The following is a 12,928-nucleotide window of genomic DNA, read 5'->3' on the forward strand; positions in this document are numbered from 1 at the left end:
CACTGGTCTAACGCAAAATTAAAATGACTAAACTTAAGTCTAAACTTGTCAACTCATTCTATGTCTCTGTTCTATGTGATAGCAAGCGAGGGAAGTCTGTCAACTCTGAAACTGATACAGTAACGTTCACTTGAGACTAGCTACTGTAGCTAAGATTAAAACTAAAATGCAGAGATTTCGCCCAGAAGAATTGAGACGGAGACACTTTCAAATTTACCAAAATTACAGCAAAGGCAGGGCCAGGGAATTTTCTGGCAATCTTTATGAGCATGGAGGAATCTTGCAATAGAATTATCCAAAAGGTTGAATCTCTTTAAAGCTATATTAACTTAATCCACAGATTTTCAGTCTGAAAAACTGCAGAAAATGTAAGAAGATTCCGATTTGGGCTTTGTGATGAGTTACTGCTGGTCCCATGAAATCTAAATGTACACATTGTGATGACATTGTTGCTTCATCCAGGATCTGTTAAACCTAGACACAAACCCCTCCCCCTCCTCACATAAACCCTTCCCTTCCTGTGATGTTGTGGTGAGGTCCCACCTCTCCAGTGTGCGTTGTGGGCTGCTGGTGTGAACGGGAGTGGGCGGGCCCGAGAGGTCAGAGGGCGTGGAGCATGGCGGCTGGTGGGCGTCTCTCTGCAGCTGCCGCATGGAACTTTGGGAAATGTGGTCCCGCCAGCCCACACTGTCTCCTGAACTACACACCTCTGAGAGGGAGGAGAGAGGGCAATGGAAGAAGAGAGTTTGTGTCTTGTATTTAGTGTGTGTGTGTGTCTCACCAGTGTGTGTGTGTCTCACCAGTGTGTGTGCAGGCTCCGGGAGGTGGCAGGGGGGAGGGGGTCTCTGACTGGCAGCCAGACCCATACCCCCTGCTCTCCGAGGGAGATGGCTGATAGGCCGAGCAGGAGCAGGGGGGGCGGGGCTGGTACCTCCCCTCCAGGCGGGCATGGCCGTGGGAGTGACTGCCCTCCGGATAGGCTGGGTGTCCCAAGGGCAGGGGGTCAAAGGTGAAGGCTGGGAGGTCATGAACTTGGGGCGTGTAGGAAGAGAGGGTGGCCCTACGGTGCCAGAATTCCGCCTCCCTTTCCCACTGTAACTCCACATCTCGCTCCCATTGGAGGGTCATGTCCCGGCCCCGCCTCTCCCAGTGTAGCTCCTCCCCCCGGCCCCGGCGCAGGCCTCCATCACGCTGCTGTAGCTCTGCTGCCCGGTCCCAATGGAACCCCTCCCCCCGGTCCAGACGCAGGCCGTGATAGGCCGGATCTTCCCGCCGCAAGCTGAGATAGGCTGAATCTTCCCGCCGAAGGCCGTGATAGGCTGAATCTTCCCGCCGCAAACCGCGACAAGCTGAATCTTCGCGCCGAAGGCCATGATAGGCTGAATCTTCCCGCCGAAGGCCATGATAGGCTGATTCTTCCCGCCGAAGGTCGTGATAAGCCGAATCTTCCCGGTGCACACCGTGATAGGCTGAATCTTGATGTCGCAGGCTGCAATCCCGGCAGATGCAGCCAGAGGGCGGGCCGTCCAGCAGCAGCTCTGGGTAGGGGCCGGGGGGAGGCTGGGGGGGGCAGTCCTGAGGGATTGCCTCCTGGGGGGGGGCAAGTGGGCGAGGGGGCGTGGACAAGGGGCAGGGCAGGAAGTGATGCGGGGTCTGGCGTCCCCACAGCAAGTCGGGAGGGGGCAGGACCTTGGCGGGGGGGTAGTGTTGACACAGGTCTAGGTGTGAGGGGGCGGGGCTAGTGGGGCCAGGGGGCAGGATTCCATTGAGTGTGAGCAGGGTGTGGTCACAGCGCTGGGAGCGGTAGTCGTGGCGACAGGAGCAGGACCGGCCCAACCCCCTGCCACCCCTCTCCAGCTCGGAGGGGGAGGAGTCACTGTCGTCCAAGATGGCTGTCTCCCTCTCCCCACCCTGCCCCTCCATGCCCCCCAGCAGACGGTCTAGCTCCTCCCTCTCCTGACGCGTGGGAGGCGGAGGACCAATTGGCTCGTCCCGACGCTCGGATGGGCCACATGATTGGCTGGAGTGAACAGAGTGGGTGGAGTCAGAGCTGGTAGGGAGGAAGCGACTTGGCCGTTCGTTGCCGGAGCCTTCTTGGCTGCCATTGGTGGAGGCTTGGCCACGCCTCTTCTTGATCTGGGCATAGAGACTCCCATCTACAGGACCCCTGGTGTGGGCGATGTCTGAAGGATGAGGAAGGGTATCAGTTCAATTCATTCTGATGTGTGTGTGTGTTACCCTCCAGGCTGTCCTGGTAGTGTTGTGTGTGTGTGTGTTACCCTCCAGGCTGTCCTGGTAGTGTTGTGTGTGTGTGTGTGTGTTACTCTCCAGGCTGTCCTGGTAGTGTTGTGTGTGTGTGTGTGTGTTACTCTCCAGGCTGTCCTGGTAGTGTTGTGTGTGTGTGTGTGTGTTACCCTCCAGGCTGTCCTGGTAGTGTTGTGTGTGTGTGTGTGTGTTACCCTCCAGGCTGTCCTGGTAGCGTTGTGTGTGTGTGTGTTACTCTCCAGGCTGTCCTGGTAGTGTTGTGTGTGTGTGTGTTACTCTCCAGGCTGTCCTGGTAGCGTTGTGTGTGTGTGTGTTACTCTCCAGGCTGTCCTGGTAGCGTTGTGTGTGTGTGTGTTACTCTCCAGGCTGTCCTGGTAGTGTTGTGTGTGTGTGTTACCCTCCAGGCTGTCCTGGTAGTGTTGTGTGTGTGTGTGTGTTACCCTCCAGGCTGTCCTGGTAGTGTTGTGTTGTGTGTGTGTGTGTTACCCTCCAGGCTGTCCTGGTAGTGTTGTGTGTGTGTGTATGTTACCCTCCAGGCTGTCCTGGTAGTGTTGTGTTGTGTGTGTGTGTGTTACCCTCCAGGCTGTCCTGGTAGTGTTGTGTGTGTGTGTGTGTTACTCTCCAGGCTGTCCTGGTAGTGTTGTGTGTGTGTGTTACCCTCCAAGCTGTCCTGGTAGCGTTGGTTGAAGTTCTCGTAGGAGTCCCAACGAACGACAGGGTCTGCAGTGTTGTAGTCCACTGTCACAGCTGGGTCATTCCTCATGTACTCCCGACCTGATGGAGGGGGACAGGGGAAGAGAAATAGATCTGATTGGATGGAAAGTTCTCTCCAAAAGGAGTTCTGTAGATAAAAAAGGAAGTAGAAAATAAAACATGAAGTAGAAGCAGGGAAACCTTTGATCTTCTCTGGCCCAGACGAGAAGACAAACTCTACGGTGGCGTCAGACGGAAATCTCTCATCTGAAGAGAGGAGGAGATGAGGGGAGGGGAGGAGGGGAGGAGGAGAAGAGAGGAGGAGAGGTGGGGAGGAGAGGAGGGGAGGAGGAGATGGGGGGAGGGGAGGAGGGGAGGAGGAGAGGAGGAGAAGAGAGGGGAGGAAGGGAGGAGAGGAGGAGGAGATGGGAGGAGGGGAAGAGGAGAGGAGGGGAGGAGAGGGGAGGAGGGGAGGAGAGGAGGGAAGGAGAGGGGAGGAGGAGAGGAGGGGAGGAGAGGGGAGGAGAGGAGGAGAGGAGGCAGAGTTTTGTATTTGATAGTGATGATACTGTAACAGTGTAATAAAATGTGACTGCAGTGGGTAGAGCAGGTGTGTTCAGCAGGTGTGTTCAGCAGGTGTGTTCAGCAGGTGTGTTCAGCAGGTGTCTACAGCAGGTGTCTACAGCAGGTGTCTACAGCAGGTGTCTACAGCAGGTGTGCAGGTACCTGAGCAGGCTAGGTCCAGCTCCCCCTTGCCAAACCACAGCTGGGCTCCGTGGATGGTGCAGGTGTGGAACTGCAGCCGGAACACCGGCTCCCTCTCGGCCCGCTGGGGCACGCGCTGGTAACATTTCACCTGCAGGGGGCGCCACAGGGAACAGGGGTCAGGGGTTAACAAGGAGCAGTGGTTAACAAGGACCAGGGGTCAGGGAGCAGGGGTCAGAGGTTCACAGGGGTCAAGGGTCACTCACCATAATGTCACCCTTCAACAGCAGAGCTGGCTCAATGGTCACACATAACCTCCTTCCTCCCGAACCCTGCAGATCACTGGACACACACACAAGAGTGAGTGTGAGTGTGTGTATGTGAGTGAGTGAGTGTATGTGAGTGAATGAGTGAGTGAGTGTGAGTGTGTGTATGTGAGTGAGTGAGTGTGTGTATGTGAGTAAATGAGTGAGTGTATGTGTGTGTATGTGAGTGAGTGAGTGTGTGTGAGTGTGTGTATGTCAGTGAGTGAGTGTGTGTATGTGAGTGTGTGTATGTGAGTGAGTGTGTGTGAGTGTGTGTATGTGAGTGAGTGAGTGTGTGTATGTGAGTAAATGAGTGAGTGTATGTGTGTGTATGTGAGTGAGTGAGTGTGTGTGAGTGTGTGTACGTGAGTGAATGAGTGAGTGTATGTGTGTGTATGTGAGTGAATGAGTGAGTGAGTGTGTGTGAGTGTGTGTATGTGAGTGAATGAGTGAGTGAGTGTGAGTGTGTGTATGTGAGTGAGTGAGTGTGTGTATGTGAGTAAATGAGTGAGTGTATGTGTGTGTATGTGAGTGAGTGAGTGTGTGTGAGTGTGTGTATGTGAGTGAGTGAGTGAGTGAGTGTGTGTAAGTGAGTGAGTGAGTGTGTGTATGTGAGTGAGTGTGAGTGAGTGTGTGTATGTGAGTGAGTGAGTGTGTGTATGTGAGTAAATGAGTGAGTGTATGTGTGTGTATGTGAGTGAGTGAGTGTGTGTGAGTGTGTGTATGTGAGTGAGTGTGTGTATGTGAGTGAGTGAGTGTGTGTATGTGAGTGAGTGTGTGTATGTGAGTGAGTGTGTGTATGTGAGTGAGTGAGTGTGTGTATGTGAGTGAGTAAGTGAGTGAGTGAGTGTGAGTGTGTGTATGTGAGTGAATGAGTGAGTGAGTGTGTGTATGTGAGTGAATGAGTGAGTGAGTGTGTGTGAGTGTGTGTATGTGAGTAAATAAGTGTGTGAGTGTGTGTATGTGAGTGAATGAGTAAGTGAGTGTGTGTGAGTGTGTGTATGTGAGTGAATGAGTGAGTGAGTGTGTGTGAGTGTGTGTATGTGAGTGAATGAGTGAGTGTGAGTGTGTGTATGTGAGTGAGTGAGTGTGTGTGAGTACTGACTAGATGCCAGAGGTGTAGACCAGCTGCATGGCCTGGTAGATCTTCATGAAGGGGAAGAATCCTGCAGAGAGGAGAGAAGCTTGAGGACTAGGATGCCTGAACCCCTCTCTGTCTCTGTCTCTCTGTCTCTCACCTTGTGTCTCTCTATGTCTCTCTCTCACCTTGTGTCTCTCTATGTCTCTCTCTCACCTTGTGTCTCTCTATGTCTCTCTCTCTCACCTTGTGTCTCTCTATGTCTCTCTCTCTCCTCGTCCCTCTCTCCTTGTCCCTCCCTCCCTCCCTCTCTCCCTCTCTCTCTCTCTCTCTCTCTCTCTCTCTCTGTGTCTCTCACCTTGTGTCTCTCTATGTCTCTCTCTCACCTTGTGTCTCTATATGTCTCTCTCTCTCACCTTGTGTCTCTATATGTCTCTCTCTCTCCTTGTCCCTCTCTCCTTGTCCCTCTCTCCTTGTCCCTCCCTCCCTCCCTCTCTCCCTCTCCCTCTCCCTCTCCCTCTCTCTCTCTCTCTCTCTCTCTCTCTCTCTCTCTCTCTCTCTCTCTCTCTCTCTCTCCCCGTTTAACAATTCAATTCAAAATGGTTTATTGGCATGAATGTTCAGGTTAAACATTGTAGCCAAAGTGGTCCACAGTGAAGGTGCAACATATGTAATTATGAACATATCATCAAACCTAATTCCTATCATAACTCACAAAAAACTGTATAGAAAAATATAATAAATTACATATGAAAAAATAAATGGCAAGGGTATTATTATTATTATTGGTATTTCAAATGTGAGTTCAAAAGCAACAAAATATTCTGTGGAGCATGCATACATACTGTGTAGCATGCATACATACTGACACACTGTACATCTACGTGCACATGCTGTCTCTCTCTGTCTCTCTCTGTATTTCTGTGTTTGTCTCTCTCTGTCTCTCTCTGTCTCTCTGTGTTTGTCTCTCTGTCTCTCTCTGTCTCTCTGTGTCTCTGTCTCTCTCTGTCTCTCTCTGTCTCTCTCTGTCTCTCTGTGTTTTTCTCTCTGTCTCTCTCTGTCTCTGTCTCTCTCTGTCTCTCTCTGTCTCTGTCTCTCTCTGTCTCTCTCTGTCTCTCTCTGTCTCTCTCTGTCTCTCTCTGTCTCTCTCTGTCTCTCTGTGTTTGTATCTCTGCTTCTCTCTGTCTCTCTCTCTGTCTCTCTCTCTCTCTCTCTCTCTCTCTCTCTCTCTCTCTCTCTCTCTGTGTTTGTCGCTCTGTCTCTCTCTGGATCTCTCTGGATGTGGTTCAGGGAGGACATGCAGACACACACACACCTCTTTGTGCTTGGTAGCTGGGCAGGGTGGGGATGAGGACCTGGTGCAGGAACAGAGGACTGCTGTTCATCTTAATGGCTCCTGACAGCAGCCCCCCAAAGTAGTAGATATACCTGGAGGAGGATATACTGTAGTAGATACACTGTATGTAGGGTATATCTACTATACTGAGAGGAGGGGAGGTTCAACAAGAGGGTGTGTTTATTTGCTTTTCACCTATCCATATGAAATTATGATTTGCAATACGTCTTGCCATTGGTCAGTGTAGTTGGTGTATTCTGATTGGTCAGTGTAGTCTCACCTGTTCTGGGAGGGCTGGAGGGATGAAGAAATCTTGTCTTCACAGAACTTCCTCATGGCTAGAGTACTGAGGGCCTGGTCTGCACTGTTCACACACACACACACACACACTATTTATAGACATATAAAGGCACAGGACTGCACAGCCCTACTGTACATTTACTCAGATTTACATCTACACATCTCTATTTCTTCAGTTTATGTTGGATCCTGATCTGTATGTCTGTCTTTCATCCCAGGTAGGGTTAGTAGATCTCTTTAGACCTAGAGGCTGGTCTTCTAGACAGAGCCAGTACTAGTTTCCACAGTCCCACAGCCAGAGCCATTGACAGGGTGGAAACTGTGGAGTCATTGTGGGGCCAAAGTAGTCGGCTGGCTGGACTTACCCTGCTGAGATCTTGCTGTAGTGCATGTAGGCAGCCATGATCACTCCTGTTTTACCCTTGTTACCCTGACAGAGGGAGGGGGAAGGAGAGGGGGATAGAGGGAGAGAGAGATAGGGAGACATAAATACACAGAAGTGTGCCTGGGCAGGTCTCCCCTGAGGGAAGTGATGTATAAACCATCTGTTGTTCCAGTCTTTCTGTTTACCTCTGCTTTCCCTCCTCTCCTCCTCCTCCTCTGCCTTCCTCCTCTCCTCTCTTTCCTCTTCTCCTTCTCTTCCCTCCTCTTCTCCTCCTACCATCCTCCTCCCCTTCTCTTCTCCTTGCCTCCTTCTCCCCTCCTCTCCCTTCCTCCTCTCTCCTCCTCCTCCTTAGGCATGGGCCGGTTACCGGTTTCAAGGTATACCGCGGTTTGAAAAAGTCACAGTTTCTCCGGTTGGCGAGTTTAGCACTGGTGAAATAAACTTTAAACAGTGGGCTACTTTTGGTATACTACCGACTAAGGCAAATAACACGGCTACAGGGTCCCAGCCTATTCAGGCTCTGTGCTGGGCCCCAGCCTCTTCAGGCTCTGTGCTGGGCCCCAGCCTCTTCAGGCTCTGTGCTGGGCCCCAGCCTCTTCAGGCTCTGTGCTGGGCCCCAGCCTCTTCAGGCTCTGTGCTGGGCCCCAGCCTCTTCAGGCTCTGTGCTGGGCCCCAGCCTCTTCAGGCTCTGTGCTGGGCCCCAGCCTCCTCAGGCTCTGTGCTGGGCCCCAGCCTCTTCAGGCTCTGTGCTGGGCCCCAGCCTCTTCAGGCTCTGTGCTGGGCCCCAGCCTCTTCAGGCTCTGTGCTGGGCCCCAGCCTCTTCAGGCTCTGTGCTGGGCCCCAGCCTCTTCAGGCTCTGTGCTGGGCCCCAGCCTCTTCAGGCTCTGTGCTGGGCCCCAGCCTCCTCAGGCTCTCAGGAGTTTGGCTCATCGCCAAACTCTGTCCTCCACTCACCCTGGCAGATGCAGAGAAGCTTGTCCACGCCTGTGTCTCCTCCAGGCTGGACTGTTGTAATGCTTTCCTCATCGGGATCTCTGGCAAGAGCATCCAGAGACTCTAATACATCCAGAACAGTGCTGCCAGGATCCTGATGAGGGTGCGCAAATACGATCATATCACCCCCATCTTGAAATATCTTCACTGGCTCCCTGTCCCATTCAGAATCCAATATCAGGTCTCCCTCCTCACCCCCCAGTGCCTTTATGGACATGCCCCCCAGTTACCTACAGGAACTCATCATCCCCCAGACCTCCTCATGCACCCTCCGATCTGCAACCCTACACACCCTTAAAGCCCCTAGAACCAAGCTATCCAGCATGGGTGATAGGGCCTTTGCGTCTACTGTGCCTAGGCTATGGAACGCCCTCCCTGACCATCTTAGGGCCCCTCAGACGACAGATGTTTTTAAAGGAAACCTAAAAGCATATATGTAAAAAAAAAAAGCTTTTCAATAAATGTGTTTTATAGGTTTTGCTTTTAATTATTTAAACCTTGATCTTATTTTTATTTTTTATTATTAAACTTTGATTATTTTAAATTAGTATTACTATATGCTTTGTAGCACTCGGAGATTGCTTGAAATTTTGAGTGCAATACAAATACAATTTATTATTATTATTATTATTATAAGAGCAGATTAGCCTACTTCTGCGGAGTTGATAGTTGTCTCCAGTAATACAGGGTTCAAAACCAGACAATAAGAAATATGGTAGTTTATGGTAATCTCATGCCAAACTTTTGATCAAACTTGACAGCCCTGCTCCGGGTTCGAATTACGGGGAGGCTTGGTGGGGTTTGACCCCCCTAACTAAGACTTGGACCGCCCCAAAAGAGGTAAAAACAACAGGTTGGGGGGGTTGATACATATATATATTGTTCTTACCTGTAATCGTAAATATACTTTACGCCCTGGAGAAGAAGTTGACCCCCCCCCCGTCATTGTATAATTCGCACTCTGGCCCTGCTACTACATTTCTGAGATTTAGTAAAATAATTTGGGCCTAAATTTAGCTGGTTTTACAGATATACTTTTATTGAAGTCTTCCACCATCTGTGTGTGTATAAGCTAAATTAAAACAATAATTATGTAATGTTCTTTTTACAAAAAACAACAACTAAGAATTGAACTATTTAACTAGACATGTTTACTGCTGTTCAAACAATTTTATATGTTGCTTAAAAATAAAATATGTTGTGTTCAACCAAAATATTTTAGAGCTGTAAACGCAATAACGCAATACCGTGATGCTGTGAGTCTGTGGTATTTTTTCTCAAGGTTATCATACCGTCAAAATCTGATACCGGCCCATGCCTATTCCCTCTCCTCTCCTCCTCCTCCCCCTTCCCTCCTCCTCTCCCTTCCTCCTCTGCTCTCGCTCCAACTCTCCACTATGTTTCCTTCAAACCTGTCCAGACTGGTAGCTGACCCTGACCTTGCAGTGAAGGACCACCACTCTGTTGGAGTCTGAGGCCATCCAGCCCTCCATGGCCTTGCACATGGCACAGATCTTATCCAGGGGGGGCGCGTGCAGGTCAGGCCAGCCGAAGTCTCGCACCTGGGGGAGGGATCTGTGTGTCACTATGGATAAAAGCTGGACTAGACTGCAGACAGATGAGCAGGCAGGTGTGGGGGTGGGGAGGCAGGGGTGGGGCAGGGGAGGTGGGGCAGGGGAGGTGGGGCAGGGGAGGTGGGGCAGGGGAGGTGGGGCAGGGGAAGCGGATGCAGGGCTAAGCGTAAGGGTACCTTAGGATAAAGGCGTGCGATGTCATGTCTCCTCTCAGACAGGTTGAGCAGCTGCAGATAACACAGACAGAATGATGACACACAACAAACACACACTCACACGCATTAACCCTTACCCTACATTGTATGGTCTCTATTCTAGGGTCTAGGTCCTATGGTCTAAGTTCTGGGGTGTAAAATAGAAGGCACAGGATTCTAGGCTGTGAGGTGTATGTTTTATGTTCTTAAATATATGTTCTATGCTCTCGGATTTATGTTCTATCGTCTATGGTCTATGTTCTATGTTTTAGAGAATAGGTTCTCACCAGGAACTTGTCCTGGTGTTTGGACTTGAGCATGGCAGCGACCTCCTTCAGGTTGGCACGGTAACGCTGCTCCTCCAGCAGGGGGGGGAAGAACACAGAGATGATCCTCTCCGTGATGTAGGTCAGGTCAAAGTCATAGTGGCTCTCCATCACACGATCCATCACTCTGTCCACACTGAAGCTCCTGAAGGGAGAGAGGAGGGGGGAGGAGGCAAGGGGAGAAGACAGAGGGGGGAGGAGAAGAGAGGTTGAGGGGAAGGTTGAGTGGGGGGAAGAGAGGAAGGTGAGAGGTAGAGTAGGGTGAGGGTGAGAGGTGGAGGAGGTTGAGGGTGAGAGGTAGAGTAGGGTGAGGGTGAGAGGTGGAGGAGGTTGAGGGTGAGAGGTAGAGTAGGGTGAGGGTGAGAGGTGGAGGAGGTTGAGGGTGAGAGGTGGAGGAGGTTGAGGGTGAGAGGTGGAGGAGGTTGAGGGTGAGAGGTGGAGGAGGGTGAGAGGTGGAGGTAGTGATGTTACCTGGGCAGCGTGCTCCTCTGCTTTGTGTAGGTCAGAGATTTGGTGGAGCCCTGAGAAGACAACACACAGTCAGAGGGGAGGGGAGAGGAGGAGAGAGGAGGAGAGAGGAGGAGAGAGGAGGAGAGAGGAGGAGACAGGAGGAGGAGGAGAGAGGAGGAGAGAGGAGGAGAGAGGAGGAGAGAGGAGGAGACAGGAGGAGGAGGAGAGAGGAGGAGAGAGGAGGGGAGAGGAGGAGAGAGGAGGAGAGAGGAGGAGACAGGAGGAGGAGGAGAGAGGAGGAGAGAGGAGGGGAGAGGAGGAGAGAGGAGGGGAAGTGAGGAGGGGAAGTGAGGAGGAGACAGGAGGAGAGAGGACGAGAGAGGAGGAGAGAGGAGGAGAGAGGAGGGGAAGTGAGGAGGGGAGAGGAGGAGAGAGGAGGAGAGAGGAGGGGAAGTGAGGAGGGGAAGTGAGGAGGGGAGAGGAGGAGAGAGAAGGAGAGAGGAGGAGAGGAGACAGGAGGAGAGAGGAGGAGAGAGGAGGAGAGAGGAGGAGAGAAGAGGAGAGAGGAGGAGAGGAGACAGGAGGAGAGAGGAGGAGAGAGGAGGAGAGAGGAGGAGAGAGGAGGAGAAGTGAGGAGGGGAAGTGAGGAGGGGAGAGGAGGAGAGAGGAGAAGAGAGGAGGGGAAGTGAGGAGGGGAAGTGAGGAGGGGAGAGGAGGAGAGAGGAGGAGAGAGGAGGAGAGGAGACAGGAGGAGAGAGGAGGAGAGAGGAGGAGAGAGGAGGAGAGAGGAGGGGACGTGAGGAGGGAGAGGAGGAGAGAGGAGGAGAGAGGAGGGGAGAGGAGGGGAAGTGAGGAGGGGAGAGGAGGAGAGAGGAGGAGAGGAGACAGGAGGAGAGAGGAGGAGAGAGGAGGAGAGAGGAGGGGAAGTGAGGAGGGGAGAGGAGGAGAGAGGAGGAGAGAGGAGGAGAGAGGAGGAGAGAGGAGGGGAAGTGAGGAGGGGAGAGGAGGAGAGAGGAGGAGAGAGGAGGAGAGGAGACAGGAGGAGAGAGGAGGAGAGAGGACAGGAGGAGACAGGAGGAGACAGGAGGAGAGGAGAGAGGAGGAGAGAGGAGGAGAGAGGAGGAGAGAGGAGGAGAGAGGAGGGGAAGTGAGGAGGGGAGAGGAGGAGAGAGGAGGAGAGAGGAGGAGAGGAGACAGGAGGAGAGAGGAGGAGAGAGGACAGGAGGAGACAGGAGGAGAGGAGAGAGGAGGAGAGAGGAGGAGAGAGGAGGTTGACTCACCAGGTGCTGGATGTGTCTGGATGTAGCTGTGCCTTTACGCTGCTGTGGAGAACAACACAATATATATATATATATATATATATATAAATATATATATATATATATATATATGTATATATGTATTTCTATATATATTTGAACTTTATTAAAGGCTCAAGGCCCACATGGTAAAAAAAAACAATACATACAAACAATTAATTAGATATAAATATACAAGGAAAGAAGGGCTAAGCAGGCCCTCCAGTGCCAGAGCACCCAGATCTTAGAGGTGAACTTGACAGAGCTGCAGCCAGGGTCTGTAATCAGATCAATGATAACATTTGTAGAGCGGTCCAGCCCACTCATAACTTCAAAGTGAGGTTCCTCAGCAAGGCCATGAAGGTGGTTAGACCCATATTACAGAACATCTCACTGGCTCTAGTACTCCTGGGTTTCTTCAGGAGTACGCTCAGACAGTCATTATAGGCTACTTTTAATTTACGCGAGCTCTCCTTCTTGTAATTCACCCAGAGTGGAGCTGTATAGAGAGGGGTGCAGTAGGCTCGTAACAAATACATGTTAACATGTAGTGTACAGTGGTGGAATGTTCTAACCAGCATAGCTTGGACATAGAGCACCCTCCTCTGTCTGAACATGTCGGCATCATCCTCCAATGTGTCTGTAATAATGTGCCCTAAGAATTTGGTACTATTGGACACCACCAGAGTTTTCCCAGAAAGATGAAAGGCAGGGAACTTAATATCCTTGTCATCCTTAGTTCTACAGACCATTAGCACGCTCTTCTTGGCATTATATTGAACATCAAAATCGACCCCATAATTAGAGCAGATATTAAGCAGCTGTTGAATCCCACTGCTACTAGGAGATAGTAAAGCTAGGTTGTCTACATACATAAAGTGGTTGACCAGGGAATCACTTATCATACAACCTGTTCTGCCCTGCCGGACCCCATTACCAACTATATGTGTCTGTTGCCTCTTTCAGAACATAAATACATAGGTCGGTACTATGCTTGGGCTTAAAGCCAAACTGATTGTCAGTGGT

The 12,928-nt window shown here is 51.3% G+C and overlaps 1 protein-coding gene across 1 annotated transcript in view; it reads right to left on the reverse strand.

Moving 5' to 3' along the window:
- The window catches only part of tns2a (tensin 2a), a 34,994-nt gene that overhangs the window by 8,005 nt on the left and 14,061 nt on the right, over positions 1-12,928 (reverse strand). The window contains exons 5-19 of the mRNA XM_084680623.1: positions 11,885-11,926; positions 10,626-10,675; positions 10,116-10,299; positions 9,811-9,861; positions 9,500-9,622; positions 7,048-7,112; positions 6,663-6,746; positions 6,362-6,474; positions 5,074-5,134; positions 3,930-4,005; positions 3,685-3,814; positions 3,160-3,225; positions 2,923-3,039; positions 801-2,183; positions 544-709 (exon numbers count right to left, since the gene is read on the reverse strand). Of these exons, the coding sequence (XP_084536749.1) occupies positions 544-709; positions 801-2,183; positions 2,923-3,039; positions 3,160-3,225; positions 3,685-3,814; positions 3,930-4,005; positions 5,074-5,134; positions 6,362-6,474; positions 6,663-6,746; positions 7,048-7,112; positions 9,500-9,622; positions 9,811-9,861; positions 10,116-10,299; positions 10,626-10,675; positions 11,885-11,926 (2,711 nt within the window). The remainder of the gene's footprint in view (positions 1-543; positions 710-800; positions 2,184-2,922; positions 3,040-3,159; positions 3,226-3,684; positions 3,815-3,929; positions 4,006-5,073; positions 5,135-6,361; positions 6,475-6,662; positions 6,747-7,047; positions 7,113-9,499; positions 9,623-9,810; positions 9,862-10,115; positions 10,300-10,625; positions 10,676-11,884; positions 11,927-12,928) is intronic.

The sequence above is a fragment of the Hypomesus nipponensis genome, chromosome 18 (assembly GCF_054491055.1).
Source record: "Hypomesus nipponensis isolate SF chromosome 18, ASM5449105v1, whole genome shotgun sequence".
In the NCBI taxonomy this organism is placed as follows: Eukaryota; Metazoa; Chordata; class Actinopteri; order Osmeriformes; family Osmeridae; genus Hypomesus; species Hypomesus nipponensis.